The 22,895-nt window shown below is 38.1% G+C and overlaps 1 protein-coding gene across 1 annotated transcript in view; it reads right to left on the bottom strand.

Moving 5' to 3' along the window:
* NFATC3 (nuclear factor of activated T cells 3) overlaps positions 1-22,895 on the bottom strand; it is a 130,799-nt gene that overhangs the window by 53,218 nt on the left and 54,686 nt on the right. Inside the window, 1 exon segment of the mRNA XM_082607277.1 lies at positions 566-765. Coding sequence (XP_082463403.1) covers positions 566-765 — 200 coding nt within the window.

A 22,895-nucleotide genomic window follows, 5' to 3' on the forward strand; every position in this document is an offset into this window, starting at 1 on the left:
TGAAGTTTTCCTCAAGGAAACTTAACAATCATAATTTTACTGCAATTGTTTACTTACTGTCTACCCTATTAGACTATGAGCTACTTGAAAAAAAGTCCATATACTTTTGTCTCTATCACCTAGCATGATGCTTGGCTGGTACTACATGGTCATAAACTTTTGCTGAATAGAATTTTCTTTATGGAAATGTGATACCAACCTTAGCAAATATACTATAATTATTTACATAATGTTATTCAGTTAATTTAGAACAATGACTTTTTTTTTTTTTTGCGGTACGCAGGCCTCTCACTGTTGTGGCCTCTCCCGTTGCGGAGCACAGGCTCCGGACGTGCAGGCTCAGCGGCCATGGCTCATGGGCCCAGCCGCTCCGCGGCATGTGGGATCTTCCCAGACTGGGGAACGAACCCGCATCCCCTGCATCGGCAGGCGGACTCTCAACCACTGCGCCACCAGGGAAGCCCCAAAGACTTATTTTTGTACTATAAAAATAAATATACTTTTCTTCTGAAAGTTATTTTAGGAAAAGAAATAACAGTCCATTTTGGGATATGTTTCAAGATACCTGGCTGACATATTGTTTTCAGGAAGAAGTGGAATTTCCAGAACCTTTGTGCTGGCAATTATTATCTCTTGGCTTGCAGTAGCAACTGTCTTCCCAGTGATCCGATGCACCTGGTAAAATGCATGAGGCCGTAAATATCGATCATCTGCTGTTCCAATAAACATCTGTAGATTTATCGGCTTTTCACTATAGCCCAGGAGCTAATTTGGAAGAGCAAACACAGAAAAATACAATTCATTATCCATGCATTTTACAATAAGCTTACAAGAGTAAGTCTATTATATTTGTATCATATACTATTGATACATAAAATGTTATTTCAAAAAAGATAATAATAAAAACAAGTAATAAGTGAACAGCCCTCTAAATCACAGAAATATTTTAAGAGTTATAAAATGCTGCAATATATTACAAAGGGATGAGGGAGGTTTTTTTTATTAAAATCTAGATCAACCTAAATTTTGAAAAGCCTTGGTAGAGTGCTGTGGAGAATACAAAAGAAATGTTGATTCTGTGCTCCAGGCAACATTAACCATCCAGACCAGACCTAAAGATCAGGGTATGTGGGAAGGTCCTCTAATGGGCTGTTAAAATCAGAGACACTTTTAGTAGAAAGGATCTGAAAAATCCTACTGCATGTTTCCAAGTTAAAATTTCAGCTGACTTAACAAGCTAGGCTACTTGACTTTCTTTGGTACCCTTCACTACTGCTGAGATTAAGATGGCTACACAGGATTAATAAGGGTGATGACCAGGAGGTGCTGGAGGTAAAAACAGCGACCACAAGAAAGGAGGCAGTTAAAAGAAACAGAGCCTAAAGCACTTAGGGAGACTCCTATGTCCAGTCTGATGGCTGAGTAGCACCCATTGGACCCACCTTGAAAGAATGGAGAGAACACCAAAGTAAGCAGATACTGGAAACAAACTGACACATGTAAGAAGAGAATAACAAAAGGTGTGTTTCCTGTTTTTAAGGCTTTTAACCTGAGGGAAAGCCACAGTCCATGCCTTACAGTGAGACTAAAACTACCAAAGAAATCTACAGTCTGAAGGGCTTGAAGAACCAAGGACAGTCTGTCACAACCTCTGGAAAGAAAGAGGCAAATCCCAGAAAAGAGACAGCCAGAGAGGAGGAGCTCCAAATTTTATATATATATATAGACTCCGCCCAATCCTTTGGCTGACCTGTAAACCATTCAAGAACAGGATAGATCCAAGCAGCCTAAGGCTAAAATAACTGAAATGAGATTATAAACTACCACCAACCACAGGGAGACAGATTTTACAGGTTGACTTCAACCAAGTTAAGTGCCTGCTTAAACAAAAAAACTCAACATTCTTTGGGAGTACATATGGGTGTGCATTTATATTAGTTTTGATGCTGAGTTGTACAAGTTCTTTATATATTCTGAATATTAATCCCTTGCAGTTATGTGATTTGCAAATATTATCTCCCATTCTGCAGGCTGTCTTTTCACTTTCTTGGTTGTGTCCTTTGATGCACAAAAGTTTTTAAATTTTGATGGAGTCTAATTTTTTTTGTTTCTTTTGTTGCCTGTGCTTTAGGTGTCATACTTAAGAAACCATTACCAAATCCATTGTTGAGAAGATTTTCCTCATGTTTTCTTCTAAGAATTTTATAGTTTTAGGTCTTTGATCCATTTTTAGTTAATTTTTGTATATAATGTAAGGTAAGGATCCAACTACATTATTTTGCATGGGGATATCTAATTTTCCCAACACCATTTGTTGAAAAGACTGTCATTTCTCCTACTTAATGGTTTTGGAACCCTATCAAAAATGAATTGATCATACATGTTAGGGCTTATTTCTGGGCTTTCTATTCTATTTCATTGGTCTGTCTTTATGCCAGTATCATACTGTTTAAAATACTGTAGCTTTGTAGTATGTTACAAGTCAGGGAAAGGGGGTCCTCCAACTTTACTCTTCTTTTTCAGGATTGTTTCAGCTATTTGAAGCCCCTTGCAATTCCATATGAAATTTTTTAAAAATAGAGTTATTTATTTATGGCTGCGTTAGGTCTTCGTTGCTGTGCGCGGGCTTTCTCTATTCGTGGCAAGCAGCGGCTACTCTTTGTTGTGATGCGCAGGCTTCTCATTGCAGTGGCTTCTCGTTGCAGAGCATGGGCTCTAGGCACGCAGGCTTCAGTAGTTGTGGCACATGGGCCCAGTAGTTGTGGCGCATGGGATTAGTTGCTCTGCAGCATGTGGGATCTTCCTGGACCAGGGCTCGAACCCTGCTCCCTGCATTGGTAGGCAGATTCTTAACCACTGCGCCACCAGGGAAGTCCCCATTATGAATTTGAGGATATGCTTTTCCTTTCTGCAAAAAGGGTTGTTGGAATTTGGGTAAGTATTGCATTAAATCTGTAGACTGCTTTGGGCAGTACTGATATCTTAACAATGTTAATTAAGCCTCCTCTCCATGAACACGGAATGTCTTTATTTATTTTTGTTTCATGTATATTCGGATTTTATTTTCACTTTATATATTTCCATTTATTTTTATTTCTTTCAGAAATATTTTACAGTTTTCGGCATACAAGTCCTTATACCTCCTTGGTTAAATTAATTCCTAAGTATTTAATACTTTTAGATGCTATTGTAAATGAAAACTGCTTTCTTAATGTCCTCTTAGGGTTGTTGATCACTGATACACAGAAACACAATCGGTAAGTATGTGTTGATCTCCTACCCTGAAACTTCGTAAACTCATTTATTAGCTCTAGCAGCTTTCTTGGGGATTATTTGGGGTTTTTAAAGTATGTGAGCATGTCATCTGTTAACAGAGATAACTTTACCTCTTCCTTTCTAATTTGGATGTCTTTTATTTCTTTTTATTGCCTAACAGCTCTGGCTAGAACTTCCAGCACAAATGTTGAATAGCAGTGGCGAAAGCAAGCATCCTTGTCTTGCTCCTGATCTTAGGGGAACAGCTTTCAGTCTTTTACCATTAAGTATGATGTTATTAGCTGTGGGCTTTTCATAAATGACCTTGATCATGTTAAGGACTTTCCCCCTTTTCTTAGTTTGCTGCTTTTTTTTTTTAAAATGATACGCTGGTACATTTTGTCAGATGCCTTTTGTGTCAATTGAGATGATCATGTGGTTTTTATGCCTTCATTCTATTAGTATGGCATATTACAACAACTGATTTTCATATGTTGAATCATCTGCATTTCTGAGGTAAATCCCACTTGGTCATGCTGTATAATCCTTTTAATGTGCTGCTGGATTTGGTTTGCTAGTTTTTTTTTGAGGATTTTTGTGCTTATATTCTTTACGGATATTAGTCTGTAGTTTTCTCTTCTTGTATCTTTGTCCTTATCATTATCCTTTTGATTACAAAAATTTTTTCCCATGTCTTTATTGAAATTCCTTCATCTCTTCACATATTTAGCCCACCTTTTCTACTAGATAATTTAGCATTTTCATCATTGTTATGTTAAAGTCTCTTTCTGATAACTCCAACCCAGACACAGAGTTAGATTTAGGCCACCTCTGGGCCAGCTTCTATTGATTGTTTTCTCTTAGCTGTGGGTCACACTTTCTTGTGTGTGTATGTATAGTTTAACATATACTAGACATTTTGTATAGAAGAACTCTAGGAACTGAAGTAGCAAGTATTTACCTTCAGAAAGAGGCATGCTATTTTTTTTTTTTTTTTTTTTTTTTGGTCAGGTCACAGTTCTTAAGCTGTATCGGCTTTACTGCAGTTTTAGTCAGATTCCTCTGCTTTGAGGTGGTGGCTTACGTGCACTTGGTGGAGATCTTACAAATTTCAGACAGATCTTGCTCAGCAATTCCCACTCCTACTTTTGGCCCCAAATGCCTCTGGGAGGAAGATCTGCTCTATGGCTGTTTTATTCCATTGAACCAGCAAGGGTGCAATATGATAACACAGACTGCCTAAAGTCAATTTTTTGGTAAGCACAGTGGAGTGCCCAGCTCTTCAAGACGGTAGTGATGGAGTTTCTGATGCCCAGTCCTAAGCACTGTCCCTACAAGTTGGGATTGTGAGTCACAGTGTCAGTGATGTTTTCACTAGAGCAAAACTGGGTAGGGTGGCTGCACACTGTTCTAGGCCACATAGCTTCCAAACCTGAGATTTTATGAGCTACCTAATAACCTTAAAAGAAATTCTCTTCTGTTTCTTCACTATGGTTTTGTAAAGTATCCTGACACATGATAGCAAATATAGAGTGCCTAGTACAGTGTCTGGCATGTACCTAACAAATGTTAGCTATTAGTGTGCATCCAGATTCTAAGTATGGAATCTAGTCAGTTTCAAATATGTAGAAGGAGTTTTATTTGATTATGTTGTCCTTCAGGTGACTGCTTTACTCCCTCCTGCTTGCTCATCCCTGGCTTTACGGTGGAGTTTGTAACCAAGTAACATCATAATTTATTGATTATCCTCCTCTACCCAGGAAAGGACATGAAGTCTTTTGCCTATTATCAGATAAAATAATTTACCCAGGATGATTTTCAGCCCTGTGCCTTTACAGAGAAGCAAATAAAGCCTGGACCACTGCAATAGCCTTATAACTGCTCTCCCTGTTCTTACTCTTGCTCCCTGATAGCCTATTCTCTGTCCAGGAGTCAGAACAAACTTGTAATATTAACCAGATAACTTTACACCCCTGCTCAGAACTCTCTAATGGCTTCCTTCCATACTCAGAACTAAATTCAAATGCCCTATGATGATTTACAAGTCCTGTGTGATCTGGGCCCTGGCTACCTTGTTGCCTTACCTTCTCCTACTCTCTCCCTTCCACAGTCTGCTCTGGCCATCTTGGCCTTATTGCATGAACCACTCAAGCTCATTCCTAACCTCAGGACCTTCATACTTAATATTTTGTCCCTCTGGAATATTCTTCCCTCTGATCTTCATATCACTTCACTCCTTCAGCTCTACACTCAAAGGTCAACTTCTCAGAGAAAACCACCCTATCTAAAACATCACATTTCTATCCCTTTATCCTGTTTTATTATTTTTCATAGTATTTATCCCTATCAAAAGTATTTTAGGGACTTCCCTGGTGGCGCAGTGGTTAAGAATCCGCCTGCCAATGTTAAGGGGACACGGGTTTGAGCCCTGGTCCGGGAAGATCCCACATGCCGCGGAGCAACTAAGCCCGTGTGCCACAACTACTCAGCCTGTGTTCTAGAGCCTGCGAGCCACAACTACTGAGCCTGCATGCCACAACTACTGAAGCCCGCACGCCTAGAGCCCGTGCTCCACAACAAGAGAAGCCACCGCAATGAGAAGCCCGCGCACCGCAACGAACAGTAGCCCCTGCTCTCCACAACTAGAGAAAGCCTGTAGGCAGCAATGAAGACCCAATGGAGCCAAAAATAAATAAATAAACTAATTAATTTTTAAAAATTATTTTATACATTTGTTTATATCTGTTTTCCTTATTACCACATAAGTTCCCAAAAGGCAGAAACTTTGTCTTGTTCACCACTCCACCCCTTCCTCTTTTTATTGAGGATCCATTATGGAAATATCTATATCAAATGTCACTGCTTCAGCCAGTATTATATAGGTGACACACAAAAAAAGAACAAGTGGCATGTATCAAATCTTAAGGAATTAGTGAAGACCTTAAAAGGCAGAAATTTATTAATAATAATAATATAGGATATAGGGAAGCACATGATAAAAAGCAATTTAAGCTCTGATAAGGAGAGAAAAGACGAAATCATGGAAACCAGCTAAGAGGCTGAAGCACTAAAATCACGTGTACTGAAAGTTTAAAGAAGGGTAGAAGTGAGAACATAAATAGAAAATAGAAATGAAGGAGGATTAATGCAATAAGTCTTTCTTATGAGATCCTAAAGAGATTTTTTGTAACTGGCTACGTATAGAATAATAAAGAGAAGGGAACAAAGAAATTAGAAGTTCTGAGCTTCAGTACCCAAGAGAATGATGGTATCACTAGCAAATAAAGAAATGAAGAAGTCACTGATTTAGAAAAGGTTTGGAGGAAGATAAGGTAATGTTTTCAATGTTAGTCATGTGGTATTCAAGCTAACAGTGAGACATCTAGATGGAAATGTGAGGCCATATGATACATACATTCTTTTAGCCCAGCCATAGTGTTATTGCACAATAACAAAATACAGTCTACTGTGCTTTAAAAGGATGACTGAAATCCTGTCTGTTTCTTGTTTTGACATGATGAGTAGAATGATGACATCATGATGACATGATGAGTATGCACTGTGAAAGTTTCAGTACTCATAGCACTTTAAACACTACTGAGTTTTAACTGCATCACTGTGATTTGTAGCTCCCTGAGCAGCAGCGTAAAATGATGAGAGTGCCAGTATACTCTCTATCTTAACTACTCTGCCATTGTTGCTGCAAAACAGGCTCAGTCAATTTATAAATGAATGAGTATGGCAACATGATGAGTGAAGTGCATATAGGTATTTAATGGAAAGGGGCCAGAAATTCAAACTCCTATCAATGCACGAGATAATCATTGTTCTTCAAGAGAGGAACTAGCCTATGTTGCACAGAACTTCAGAATGTCCCATCATATATATTCGTGTATACAGAAACGTTTACGAACTTGGAACCCAACCCCTTAGTATATATAAATACCACCCAAATCGCAGTTTTAACACATATGAATTTTTCATGAATGCAACTGCATGTAAACTGAGGTAAACTTTATTTATTTTGGCCACTCTGCGCAGCACGTGGAATCTTAGCTCCCCGACCAGGGATCGAACCCGCACCTCTGCATTGCAAGCACAGAGTCTTAACCACTGGACCGCCAGGGAATTCCCGAGGTAAACTTTAGCAAGAGTTGATCATTTCAGAAAATCATGTCATTGCTAATAATGCCACTCACTTGTGGAATTTAGGTTGCTGATCAACACACTTGCCTATGTGCACGTGTGATGTACTGATGCTGTCGGTACAAGTATCTAATTATTTCATTGTTTTCTCTACAGTCATTACCAAGCCTTTTCATTTTGAAATATAACTTTTTGTTATAATTTGTTTATAACCGTTTTCTAAATTTATTTCCCCTTAATAATAAAAGCATTATATTGGTATTTCTAAAATTACACGTGTAGGCTGATTATATTGTCCTTGAATTTCCATTTCAGGTAAATAAAGTATTATAAAATATTTGTTTAAAATTTTAAAAGAGTGGGGTTGGGTCTGGTAGGGTTGAGAACCACTAGCCTTAGAAGATTTGCAAGTCAAGAGGCACACTGGTATTTTATCTTGGACCAGTTTGGCTAAAAGCAAATCCTCCAGTCTCCAGTCTAGGGAACATAAACCTACTGCAAGCATTTTGGGAGTTAAGAGGAGTAAAAGCTCTCCCTATTCAGTACACAGACTTTCATTATGCCTCCCCTTTCATCCCCACCCCATTTTCTGTACAGATCCTCAAGCCCTGCCTTTAGTTATTCTAGAACCTAGAACTTCTATTTCACTCCCTCTAAAGAATAAATCTCCAGAATCCTCCCAAGGTAAGCCAGTGGTTATCACTTCGTTATACCACACAAGGGAGAAAAATCTGGGAAGTTTAACTGCTTCTTTTGTAGACCTTCAACAATATTTCTGTTTTTGGCCTCACCTCACATCCCACTTTTTTTTTTTGCAGTACGCGGGCCTCCCACTGTTGTGGCCTCTCCTGTTGCAGAGCACAGGCTCCGGACGCGCAGGCTCAGCGGCCATGGCTCACGGGCCTAGCCGCTCCGCGGCATGTGGGATCTTCCTGGACTGGGGCACGAACCCGTGTCCCCTGCATCGGCAGGCAGACTCTCAACCACTGCGCCACCAGGGAAGCCCACATCCCACTTTCAGAGACACCAGTGCCTCAACACCCTGAGCCTTTCCAAGGTTCTTTAGTATAAAATGATTTGTGCTTCTTAATTTTTGGTTCTTTCTCTCCAACCAACAAGCTTAAGTTGTAACTGTTTAATGTCTAATGAAGGTAAAAACATGTGTTTAACCTAGTATATTTAACTGGAAATTGCAGTTTTCTGTAAATATTTAAATATTTGTGTATTTAAGAAATCTATCAATATTTCAGTTTTGATTTCTTTTTACATATTTTGGTATAAACAAGTTAATAAATGTTAAAGCTTGAATTGAATGGAAAATATTCCATAAAAAATAAAATGCCAACATGATTACAGTAAAAAAAAAATAAAGCCTAAATAAATCAATAACTAAAGAAGAAATAGTAACAGTGTGGGCGTATGTATGCATATGCACACAAATATGGTTCAGTCACTTTTCCCTTTTGGTTTGTATGGAGGCAGATGGGGTAAGTGATAATGTAGAATAAGAGTCATCCAAATTTGGATACAGAGGTGAAAAAGTAAAGGTAGAAAGTGGTAATATACTTTAACTAAATTAGTTTATGTAATTCTAAAACTCCTGTGGAGTACACGCCATTTTTTCCAGTTTATAGATGAAGAATCTGAAGCTAAGAAAAATCAAGGAACTACTCTAAACTCATGGCTAATCATCCTTTCTGCTATACTTATTGTTGCCCTTTCATGTTTAATCTTACATTGAACAAATTATTCTATGGAACCAACTGTTCTTGTAGTGGAGGAAGAAGTACCAACAACTTTATCACTTGCCTACAAGTACTGTGAAGGGGGCAGTGTCATTCTTGTTATCTCCAGAGCCTAGTATAGTACCTATCACGTTATGGGCATTTAATCATTGCTGAATGAATGAATTTTGGAATGAGAGAGTACAATTTGTTGGAACAAAATAACACGAGGTTAGTCAACAGAATTATTTAAATAAGAATTATAGGGCTTCCCTGGTGGCGCAGTGGTTGAGAGTCCGCCTGCCGATGAGGGGGACACGGGTTCGTGCCCCGGTCTGGGAGGATCCCACATGCCGCGGAGCGGCTGGGCCCATGAGCCATGGCTGTTGAGCCTGCGCATCCGGAGCCTGTGCTCCGCAACGGGAGAGGCCACAACAGTGAGAGGCCCACATACCGCAAAAAAAAAAAAAAAAAAAAGAATTATAACCACTAAAGTAGCCGTTTAAAATGAAGTAGTAAAATCTAAAATAGAAAATACAAACTAAAAATTTTATTGCTATCTATTAAGTTACCCAAATATCACGTAACATACCAGTAAGTGCTATATTCCAAAGTATCCCAGTCATATTAGATGACTCATATTAATACCAGCTTGGCAAAGACATAAGCCACCTGTCCTTTATACTTTGATAGTAAAATGAGCCAGTGATGGGGGAAGGTAATCAGGCATATAAGATTTCAAAGGGAATATATTTCATAACACATATTTCAGCCAACATCTGCTCCAAGCATATATACTACAGCATAAGAAAAATAGGGGTTCTCCTTTGCAACTCAAGGACTTTAAAAGAACATCAAATAAATTAATTAGACTATCATTCCATCCCATCCTATTTGCTGCCAATGTTATAGGCAACAAATTATTGCTACTGTTAACACTATTCTCTAAAATCTTTCATCTAGTATCAGGATACTTCTCTTCAGGTCACCTTCTGCTTTGTAGAAGAAAGTAAGCTAAGTTGTTTGTTATGTTTCTGTACGTTTCCATAGCAAAGGTCTGTGCCTGCTTAATATAACTAAAGCTGGAGGGTTAAAGCCTGAAGGTATACGACAGACTAAAGCAGCTTCAATAAGAGGAGTTCTATTATCAGTCCTGCTACATTACTTGGAGGGAGCGGATCTGAATATATTAGAAACATGACAACACAATGTAGAGATAATAAAAATACAAAATTAAATTTCCAAAATATAAATTGCTTCAAACTGAAAATGTACATATAACAACATCAAACAAAAAATCATCACCTAGAAATGAATCTTGGTGTATAATGAAATACAAAGTCTAGTTATGGAAAAAAATACTACAATCTCCATTTTAAATTTCAGTAACTTTTGGGATAAGGCTCAAAATATTTATTCCTTCATAAAACTTATCACTGTATAATAAAGTATGTGTGTAATTTTATGCAATTTTATCTCATATGTAGATTCAAGTAACCACCGTAACAGTCATGATCCAGAACTCTTCCATTACCACAAAGGAACTCTCTTGTGCTACCCGTTTACATTCACAGTCTTCAACCAGTTCCTGTTCCCTGGCAACCGCTAATCTAGTGTCATCTCTGTAGCTCTGCCATTTTGAGAATGTTATATATATAAATGGAATCACGGTATGTAACCATTTGAGATTGCCTTTTTTTCCACTCAGCATAGTTCCATGGAGAACCTTCCAACCTGTGTGTATCAACAGTTTGTTCCTTTTTATTGCTGAATAGTAGCTAGTGCATTGTATGGATATACCAGTTTGTTTAACTCTTCTTCCGTTTGGCTTGTTTGACTAAGAAAAATGACACCACTATGAACCTTACAGGTTACTGTGTGAACAAGTTTTTATTTTTCTGTGATAAATGCCAAATGTGATTCCTGGGTCATGTGGTAAATGCAAGTTTAGTTTTTTAAGAACCTGACAAACTATCCTGCGGAGTGGTTATACCATTTTACATTCCTAACAGCAGTTTAGGTGGGATGAAGTTTCTTGGCATCCTTGCCAGCATTTAGTATTATCACTATTTTTTTTTTTTTTTTTTTTTTTTTTGCGGTACGCGGGCCTCTCACTGTTGTGGTCTCTCCCGTTGCGGAGCACAGGCTCCGGACGCGCAGGCTCAGCGGCCATGGCTCACGGGCCCAGCCGCTCCACAGCATGCGGGATCTTCCCGGACCGGGACACAAATCCGCGTCCCCTGCATCGGCAGGCGGACTCCCAACCACTGTGCCACCAGGGAAGCCCGATCACTATTTTTTTATTTAATTGTTCCATAAGGCATATAGTGATATCTCATTGTGGTTTTAATTTGCATTTTTCTAATGGCTAATAATGTGGAAAATCTTTTCACGTGCTTATTTGCCAACTTATCTCCTCCTTGGCAAAATGTCTGTTCATGTCTTGTGCCCATTTCTTAACTGAATTGCATTTTTTTAAATTTTATTTTATTTATTTATTTATTTTTGGCTGCACTGGGTCTTTGTTGCTGTGCACGGGCTTTCTCTAGTTGCAGAGAGGGCGCTACTCTTCGTTGCCGTGCATAGGCTTCTCATTGCAGTGGCTTCTCTTGTTGCTCTAGAGCACAGGCTCAGTAGTTGTGGCTCACGGGCCCAGTTGCTCTGCGGCATGTGGGATCTTCCCGGACCAGGGCTCAAACCCGCGTCCCCTGCACTGGCAGGCGGACTCCCAACCACTGTGCCACCAGGGAAGCCCCCTGAATTGCTTTTTTACTGTTGAGTTTTCAAAGTTCTTTATATATTCTAGATACAAGATCTTTGTCAGATATGTGGTTTGCAAATGTTTTCTCCCTGTCTATAGCCTGTCTTTGCCATCCTTTTTTTTGTTTGTTTGCCATGCTGTGCAGCATGTGGAATCTTAGTTCCTCGACCAGGGATTGAACCAGTACCCCCTGCACTGGGAGTGTTGAGTCCCAACCACTGGACCACCAGGGAAGTCCTCCATCCTCTTAATAGGATCTTTCACAGAGCTAAAGTTTTTAATTTTGATGAAGTCCAATTTATCAATTTTTTCTTCTAGTATCATGCCCGAGAACTTTTCTCATAGCTTGAGGTCCTGAAGATTTTCTCCTATGCTTTCTTCTAAAAGTTTTATGGTTTTACAATTCACATTTAATTTCACAATCCATTTTGAATTAATTTTTGTATAAGATGTGAGGTTTAGGTTAAGGTGGTTTTATTTGCTTAAAGATGTCCAACTGCTACAGCACCATTCGTTAAAAAGACAATGTAAAAGCTCTTAAAGAATATTCATCTTGGTCTATAAACAGTGTATTTTTTATATAAATACAGTTGCCATTACCTATACTAAATTAAAAATTGATGTAATTTCAAATGATTTTCACATTTTGAAAAATGAGAATAAAATGTTTCTGATAATTCCTAAAATACTAATACTTTTTGGACAAATGAAATCAAATTCTACTGTTGTGTATTTCTTGTAATTCATTAACATGCCATATTTCCTTTGGTCTCAGAGCCTTCTAAATCAGCACTGCTCAACAGAACTTTCTGCAATGATGAAAATATTCTATATCTGCATTGTAAAAAAAAACCCATGATCCATGTCATATCAATTGTTGTGTAAGTAAGGTGTGAAGTTTAGGTTAAGGTTTATTTTCTTGTCTATGGATATCCAATTGCTACAGCATCATTTGTTCAAAAGGCAATGTAACCATTACCCACACTGGCTACCAAGCCTTGAAGTGTTGTTAATGCAAGTGAAGAACTGAATTTTTAATTTTAGTTAATTTAAATTTAAATGTGGCTAGTGGCTGCTGGATTGGACAGTGTAGCTCTAAACCCTTTCCTCTGCTTAATACTTTCACTTTCTTAGTATTTAGCTTTTCCCTGGCTAATGTTTATTAATTAGCTAGGAACTTCACTCAAATAAGCAGTGCCTGATTCAACCCCTTCATCTGGGTTTTAGGTCCCTATTTGCTCTCAGAGAGATCTGAATTTCCCCCATTAAGGCTTTATCATACTTTTGTTATTACCTTGTTTGCAAACTTCACTGAACTAGAAATTTCATGAGAGTAGGAAACATGTCTGATTCCACTCCCCCTCTTGGATCCCCAGCTACAATAACAAACTACCCTGAGTGTATTACATATTTGCAGACCATATTAATGAATAAGATTATTTACTTTGTATAAAAGAAAAAGTTAATTTATTAGCTGGCTAGAAAGTAGGTGGTATTTTTCAACAGCTTCATAGTTTGAGTTTTTAAAATTTCAAGAAATACATACTTCAGAAAATTCTTGGCTCTCACCATATAATTATATTGAGAACATCTGAAATCCTCCTTTGGGGAGTATCAGAAAGATTTATAGAACTTGTGCTTAAGTGCTCTTTCTCTTTTCATTTTGATACAACACTGGCCAATGGAATGCAAACACAGCTCTTTAAAATGACAGCAATCAACCCAGCTGAATTCTAAGATGCCAATGTAGATATCTTATTCTGCTGCATTTTCTCCATCAGGGTTCACAGAACATTGATCAAGCTGCTAAAAGAAGCCTAAGTAATAATATCAAATAATATTTACTGAACATTTACTATGTTCTTTACATGCAATGTTTCATTGCATCCACACATCAGCTCTTAGATAGGTGATATTATTCTCATTCTACAAAAAAGGAATTGGAGGTAACGTTCCTTCCATAATTAACCTCTATCACATCATATTCTAATTTCCAATATAGCCCTTAATACATTCTAATATTATTTTGTTTATTTGCTCATTGTCTCTTCTCAGTATAATGCAAGAAAGACCCATAAGGGCAGGGACCTTTTCTGTCGTATTTATCTCTGGATCCCCAGCATCTACAATATTGCCTATAATGTACTGAGCAATCAAAAAATATTTATTGAATGAGTGAAAGGATAGGTGAATGAATAAACTAAGCAATGAATGATTCAATAAAAGGTCTAGAAAAGTTAAACTGCTTGGCCAAAGATACAGTACAGCTCAGGATTCAAACCCCAGCAGTATGACTGCAGAGCCCATACCAGTCATTTAGCTACTAGTATTAGCTCCTGAATGTACTTAAAGACCAACACTGTATAGGGAATGTGGACGAGAAGACAAGCTGACCACCAAAGATTTATGTATAGAACTGTATAGTATACCTTTCCTAGTCCTCTTGCAAATGAGTAGGGCCACTCATTTGCACGTGATTACTCCTGGACAGTGAGTAGTAATAATTGGTAGTAATTTCCAGGTTCATGTATCTTATGTGCCTTTCCTATACTTTCTTCCCTTTTCCCAGGGACCAGGGAGGCTGTGTGATGAACATGATTGTATCAAAAAATAGACAGACCTTGTATTCAAGAGTGACAATACAAAAGAAAATAAACTTTTCTGTCCCAAACCAACAAGAACTAGAGATTATTAGTCATAGTAGTTAGCCTACCACAATTAATCTAAAAGAGCTTAAACTAAAATAATGGTAAACAAGGTCCAAGATTTTTATTAGGAGCTCCAAACGTTGTAGAAACAGCACTTGTCTTTAAATCAAACACCAGGTTTTCTAAAAAGGCTTATTTAGAGAATTAAAGGAGATAGTGTGAAAGTACTTTATAAAATGAAAAGCACGTGAAATTATAAGATAACTATAAGAGGCAACATGGTACAATGAAAGTGGAACAGCAGAGTCAAAAGACCTGGGTTTAAGATCTCTACCAATTACATTAAGTGTAATCTTAAATCATCTATCTGTACAATATACTTGCCTTGCCCTTTTCAAAAAACTTTAGCAAATATTAAATATAAACTCTGAGAAAACATTCTGTAAACTACAAAGAACTACAAAAAAAATCAATTTTTGCAATTAGCAACAGAACAAATATGCAAAATGTCACTAAATTAGGCAATTTAAGAGCATGTTGGCGTCTAGCATTTTTTGGATAAATGTCAACATTAAACCAAATTCTTTTAAAATTATTTGTTCTAAATCCTAAACATTATTCTAAAAGATATGGAGACTCTATACTATGTTAGACCATCTAAAACAAAATTCAGAAAGTTAAGACCTGCAAAAGTCTCTTTGAATCCTAGGACTGAAAATGTGTATTTTCATTAGAGGACTCCAAAAAGCTATTGACTTTAATTAAACAGACAATTTTCCTAATTTGGATAAGAAAAATAATCTGATTAAGTACTCATTATACACTATGTTAACTTTATTAAAGATTAATTTCCTGACAAGTAAACAAGTTAGTTTCATTTTAAATTAAACTGCATCACTCTATTTACAATAGCCAGGACATGGCAAGCAACCTAAGTGTCCATCGACAGATGAATGGATAAAGAAGATGTGGCACATATATACAATGGAATATTACTCAGCCATAAAAAGAAATGAAACTGAGTTATTTGTAGTGAGGTGGATGGACCTACAGTCTGTCATACAGAGTGAAGTAAGTCAGAAAGAGAAAAACAAATACTGTATGCTAACACATATAAATGGAATCTAAAAAAAAAAAAAAAGGTTCTGAAGAACCTAGGGGCAGGACAGGTATAAAGACACACTTGAGGACGTGGAGAGGGGGAAGGGTAAGCTGGGACGAAGTGAGAGAGTGGCATGGATATATATATACACTACCAAATGTAAAACAGATAGCTAGTGGGAAGCAGCTGCATAGCACAGGGAGATCAGTTCGGAGCTTTGTGACCACCTAGATGGGTGGGATAGGGAGTGTGGGAGAGAGATGCAAGAGGGAGGGGATATGGGGATATATGTATATGTATAGCTGATTCACTTTGTTATACAGCAGAAACTAACACATCATTGTAAAGCAATTATACTCCAATAAAGATGTTAAAAAAATAAAAAATAAAAATAATTTAAACTGCATCTATTTCTCTATTGTGCTTGTATATTCTGAAGGTACTACAGAAATTTTTTACCCCCACCACACAAAAACATTGTGGAGTATGTAAAACCCAAAAAACCCCCTGGGAAGTTGGAAGAAGTTTCTTAACAGTGCTCTATAATTCTACAGTCCCTAACCATGAACAATAAAAAGAAATGAGATTACATATATTTTTCATCTATCAGCCCAATTTGATAATAAAAGGACATTCAGTTTCTACTTTGTACTCTCCATCTATAAATTCATTAGATTACAGAAAATACAAGGAAGAAGTAGACACTGGCTGTATGGTTCTTTTTTTAAATTTTTTTTTTTGCTTATTTATTTTTGGCTGCATTGGGTCCTCATTGCTGCACACGGTTTTTCTCTAGTTGTGGTGAGCAGGGGCTACTCTTTGTTGTGGTGCGCAGGCTTCTCATTGCAGTGGCTTCTCTTGTTGTGGAGCATGGGCTCTAGGCGCATGGGCTTCAGGAGTTGTGGCGCATGGGCTTAGTTGCTCCGCAGCATGTGGGATCACCCCGGACCAGGGATCGAACCCCTGTCCCCTGCACTGGCAGGCGGATTCTTAACCACTGCGCCACAAGGCAAGTCCCCCAGGGGATTTAAAGTAGTGACACCCGCACCTCATTTTTCTTTTTCCCCTTCTAAAAGCCACACATTAAAGACTAGGATATTTAAAAAACAACTGAATCTCTGGGGAAAATTAGAAAATAATCACCCATGCCCAGGGAAAGGCTCCAAAAAGACCAGAGAAGACCTTAAGTTCATACCTCAGGCTGATCCTTGGCAAAAAAAAAAAAAAAAAAACCCAGCTTACAACAATCAAAAAGACAAAAACAAAAAAGAGGGCGAGAATCTGATTTCTAGCTGTGAACAAAACTTTACAACTTAAGGAACTAGAAAAAGAACAAACTAAACCTAAAGCTAGCAGAAGAAAGTAATAAAGATCAGAGCAGAGGTAAATGAAACAGGAAACAGAAAAATAGAGAAAAATCAATGAAACCAAAAAGTTGGTTCTTTAAAAAGATCAAAATTGACAAACTTTTAGCTCAACAGACCAAGAAAAAAGGAGAAAATACCTGAATTACTAAAATTAGAAATGACACTACCAATTCTACAGGAATAAAAAGGATTAGGGCTTCCCTGGTGGCGCAGCAGTTAAGAATCTGCCTGCCAATGCAGGGGACACGGGTTCGAGCCCTGGTCCGGGAGGATCCCACATGCCGCAGAGCAATTAAGCCCGTGCGCCACAACTACTGAGCCTGCGGTCTATAGAGCCCACAAGCCCAACTACTGAAGCCCGTGCACCTAGAGCCCGTGCTCTGAAACAAGAGAAGCCACCGCAATGAGAAGCCCACGCACCACAACGAAGAGTAGCCCCCGCTCGCTGCAACTAGAGAAAGCCCACACACAACGAAGACCCAACGCAGCCAAAAAAATAAAATAAAATAATTAATTAATTATTTTTAAAAAAGGATTATAAGAGAGTACTATGAACAACTGTATACCAGCAAACTGGATAACCTACATGAAGTGGACAAATTCCTAGAAACGCAAATCCTTAAAACTAAACCACAAAGGAACAGACAATATGAATATTCCTTTAACTAGTAAGAAGATTGAACTGGTAATTAGAAATCTCCTGACAGGGGCTTCCGTGGTGGCACAGTGGTTAAGAATACGCCTGCCAATACAGGGGACATGGGTTTGAGCCCTGGTCCAGGAGGATCCCACATGCCGCGGAGCAACTAAGCCCATGTGCCACAACTACTGAGACCACGTGCCTAGAGCCTGTGCTCCGCAACAAGGGAAGCCACCACAATGAGAAGCCCATGCACCACAACAAAGAGTAGCCCCCCACTCACCGCAACTAAAGAAAGCCTGCGCGCAGAAACGAAGACCCAATACAGCCAAAAAAAAAAAAAAAAAACTCCTGACAAAGCAAAGCCCTGGACCCAGTGAATTCAACCAAACATTTAAAGAACTAATACTCATCTTCTTCAAACCTTCAAATAAATTGAAGAGGAGGGAACACTTCCTAACTCATTCCATGGAGTCGGCATTACCCTGATACTAAAGCCAGACGAAGACAATACAAGAAAACTACAGACCAATATCCCTTATGAGCACTGATGAAAAATCCTCAACAAAATTCTGGCAAACCAAATTCTGCAGCATATTAGAAGAATTATACACCATGATCGAGTGGGATTTATTCCCAGAATGCAAGAATGGTTCAACACCTGAATATCAATCAATGTACTAAACCACATTAACAGAATGAAGGGGAAAAAAAATCACATGATTATCTCAACTGGTTCAGAAAAAGCGTTCGGCAAAATTCAATACCCTTTCATGATAAAAACACTCAATAAAGTAGGAATAGAAGGAAAATATCTCAACATAATAAAAGCCATATATGAAAAACCCATTTGGGACTTCCCTGGTGGTCCAGTGGGTAAGACTCCATGCTCCCAATGCAGGGGGCTCAGGTTTGATCTCTGGTCGAGGAACTAGATCCCACATGCATGCCACAACTAAGAGTTCGCATGCAGCAACTAAGAAGTCCACATGCCACAACTAAAAACATGCGGCAATGAAGATCCCACATGCCACAACTAAGACCCAGTGAGGGAGGGAGGGAGGAAAGGGGGAAGGAAGGGAAGGAAGGGAGGGAGGGAGGGAGGGAGGAAGGAAGCCCCACAGCAAACAACATACTCAAAGGTGAAAGACTGAAAGTTTTTCCTCTAAGATCAGGAACAAGTAATGATGCTTGCTTTCACCACTTCTTTTCAACATAGTACTGGAAGTTCTAGCCAGAGCAATTAGGCAAGAAAAAGAAATAAAAGGTATCCAAATTGGAAAGGAAGAAGCAAAATTATCTCTGTTCTTAGATGATATAATCTTATATATAGAAAACCCTGGGCTTCCCTGGTGGCACAGTGATTAAAAATCTGCCTACCAATGTAAGGGACACAGGTTCGAGCCCTGGCCCAGGAAGATCCCACATACCATGGAGCAACTAAGCCCGTGCGCCACAACTACTGAGCCTGAGCTCTAGAGCCCACAAGCCACAACTACTGAGCCCACGTGCCACAACTACTGAAGTCTGTGCACCAGAGCCCATGCTCCACAACAAGAGAAAGCCACAACAATGAGAAGCCCGTGCACAACAAAGAGTAGCCCCCGCTCACCACAACTAGAGGAAGCCCGTGCACAGCAACGAAGACCCAACACAGCTAAAAATTAATTAATTAATTAAAAAAAAAAGAAAACACTAATGATTCTACCAAAACAAAAACAAAAACTGCTAGAGATAATAAATGAATTCAACAAAGTAGCAGGACACAAAGTCAACACATGAAAATCAGTTGCATTTCTATACACAGTGAACAACCTGAAAAGTAAATTATGAAAACAATTCCATTTACAATAGCATCAAGAAGAATAAAATACCTAGGAATTAACTCAATCAAAGAGGTGAAAGTTTTACACAATGAAAACTATACAACATTGCTGAAAAAAATTAAAGAAGACATGAATAAATGGAAAAACATCCCCATGTTCATGGATTGGAAGATTTATTATTGTTAACATGTCAATACTACCTAAAGCAATCTACAGATTCAATGCAGTCTGCATAAAAATCTCAAAGATATTTTTTGCAGAATAGAAAAATCCATCCTAAAAGTCATATGGAATCTCAAGGGACCCTGAATAGCCAAGACAATCTTCAAAAACAAAGAACAAAACTGAAGACCCACACTTTCAGATTTCAAAGCTTATTACAAAGCTACCGCAATCAAAACACTGTGGAACTAGCACAAAGACACACAGAGACCAATGGGACAGAATAGAGAGCCTAGAAATAAACCCTTGCACACATGGTCAAAGGTTTTTGTTTTGTTTTCTTTTCTTTTTGACTGTACCACACAGGGATCTTAGTTCCCTGATCAGGGATTGAACCTGGGCCCTGGCAGTGAAAGTGCTGAGTCCTAACCACTGGACTGCCAGGGATGATTTTTAACAACTATGTTAAGACTATTCAATGAGGAAAGGAGAGTCTTTTCAACAAATGATGCTGAGAAAACTGGACAACTACATGCAAAAGAATAAAGCTGGACCCTTACCTAACACCATATATAAAAATTAACTCAAATGGAGAAAAGACCTAAATGTATGATTTAAACTACAAAACTCTTAGGTAATCTTTTTTTTGCGGGGGGGGGGGGGGGGGGCACCGCCGTGAGGCTCGTGGGATCTTAGTTCCTTGACCAGGGATTGAACCCGGGCCCTCTGCAGTGAAAGTGCTGAGTAATCTTAATCAAAATCCCAGCAGGTTTTTTTTTTTTTTTAATTTTGGGGGTGTGCTGGGTAGAGATTGACAAGCTGACTCTAAAATTCATACAGAAATGCAAAGGGCCTAGAATAACCAATACAATCCTTAAAAAAGAGCCACACTATCAAATATCAAGATTTACTATAAAGAAATTATAATTAATGCAATGTAGTAATGGTACTAAGATAGAACAAATAGTCCAACGGCACAGAATGAAGAGTTAGGAAAGAGAGCCACAGATATATGGCTGGTCACCTGATTTATGACAAAGGCACCAATGTCGTAGAGTAGAAAAATAATGGGCTTTTCAATAATGGTACTGGATCAACTTCTATCCATAAGAAAAAAAAAGTATCTTAATCTTTACCTTTAATTCATATACAAAAATTAATTTGAGATAGATCACAGACCTATATGTAAAAGGTAAAGCAATAAAGCTTCCAGAATAAAACACAGGAAATTATCTTCATAATCTTGGAGTAAGCAAAGATTCTTGAAAAGGTATGAAAGCACTTTCCATGGAAAAGAAGACTGATAATTTGGACTTCATTAAAATTAAAAACTTCCATTTATCAAAAGAAACAATTAAGAAAGTGAAAAAGCAAGCAACAGACTAGGAAAAGAAATGTCATTTGCCATACATATAGCTGACAAAGGACTTATATCCAAATATTAAAAACTCCTACAAATCATTAAGAAAAAGAGACAATTTAAAAATTGGTCAAGAGATGTGAACAGACACTTCACAAAAAAGGACAGCCAAATGTCTGATAAACATATGAAAAGATGTTCAACAAGAAACAACAATTTAAAACCAGTGTGATACCTCCACATCCCTGTCAGAATGGTTAAAATTAAAAGACAAGAACCAAGTGCTGGTATTATTGGTGAGGATGTAGAGTAACTGGAACTTTCACATATGGCTGGTCAGGAGTAAAAACTGGTACAGCTCCTTTGAAAAACCAGCAATTCTACTCTGAGACATATAAACATATACCAAAAAAATGTGAATGCTTCGTCCATCAAAAGATATGTGTGAAAAAAGCATACAGCAGCTTTACTCATAATATTTCAAACCAAGTGGACACAAACCAAGTGTCAATGAACAGAATGACAGATAAAGAAATTGTAGCAAATAAATACGATGGAATATTATACAGCAATTTTTTTAAACTACAAAAAAACCCAAACTGGATGAATTTCATGCTCATGTGTTGAATAAATGAAGCCAGACAGAAAGCTGAACATTTTGTATGAGTCCATTTATTAGCAATTCATGAATTAAAAAACTAATCAATGATAATAAATGGTCAGAAGCACAATTACCTTTGGTTAGAAGATATAAACTGGGAAGGGCACAAGGGAGACTTCTGGGGTGCTTAAAAATTCTGTATCTTAACCTGTTTGTAGTTTTACCTGTGTGTGTGTGTGTGCATGTGTCTGTGTGTGTATGAAAAATTCATTGAGCTATACATGTTAAGATTTGTGTACTTTAATGATGCTTTCCCATACAGCAATGAAACATTTTTTAAAAGTCTGCACATACAGAACAAAATCAAGGCATTTTTCCCAGGCTTGAGAACCAAGCACACCACTCTTATGTGTAATGGTCAGACTGGTCTGGAATGGCAATTGGTGCCATCCTCTTTCTCTTTCTGAGTATTAAAAAATTCACAGAACATCCAGTCCCTACCATCAGGAAACTTGCACAAGCCTCTTAGATAGCCTCATCCACCAGAGGGCAGACAGCAGCAATCCTGCAGCCTGTGGAACAAAAACCACATTCACAGAAAGATAGACAAGATGAAAAGGCAGAGGGTTATGTCCCAGATGAAGGAACAAGATAAAACCCAAGAAAAACAACTAAATGAAGTGGAGATAGGCAACCTTCCAGAAAAAGAATTCAGAATAATGATAGTGAAGATGATCCAGGACCTCGAAAAAAGAATGGAGGCAAAGATTGAGGAGATGCAAGAAATGTTTAACTAAGACCTAGAAGAATTAAAGAACAAAAAACCAGAGATGAACAATACAATAACTGAAATGAAAACTACACGAGAAGGAATAAATAGCAGAATAACTGAGGCAGAAGAACAGATAAGTGACCTGGAAGATGGAATGGTGGAATTCACTGCCAAGGAACACAATGAAGAAAAAAGAATGAAAAGAAATGAAGACAGCCTAAGAGACCTCTGGGACAACATTAAACGCAACAACATTCGCATTATAGGGGTCCCAGAAGGAGAAGAGAAAGAGAAGGGACCAGAGAAAATATCTGAAGAGATTAGAGTCAAAAACTTCCCTACATGGGAAAGAAAAGAGCCACCCAAGTCCAGGAAGCACAGAGTCCCATACAGGATAAACCCAGTGAGAAACACGCCAAGACACGTAGTAATCAAATTGGCAAAAATTAAAGACAAAGAAAAATTATTAAAAACAGCAAGGGAAAAATGACAAATAACATATAAGGGAACTCCCATAAGGTTAACAGCTGA

Source organism: Mesoplodon mirus (genome assembly GCF_964341445.2).
Source record: "Mesoplodon mirus genome assembly, chromosome: 19".
Taxonomy (NCBI): domain Eukaryota; kingdom Metazoa; phylum Chordata; class Mammalia; order Artiodactyla; family Ziphiidae; genus Mesoplodon; species Mesoplodon mirus.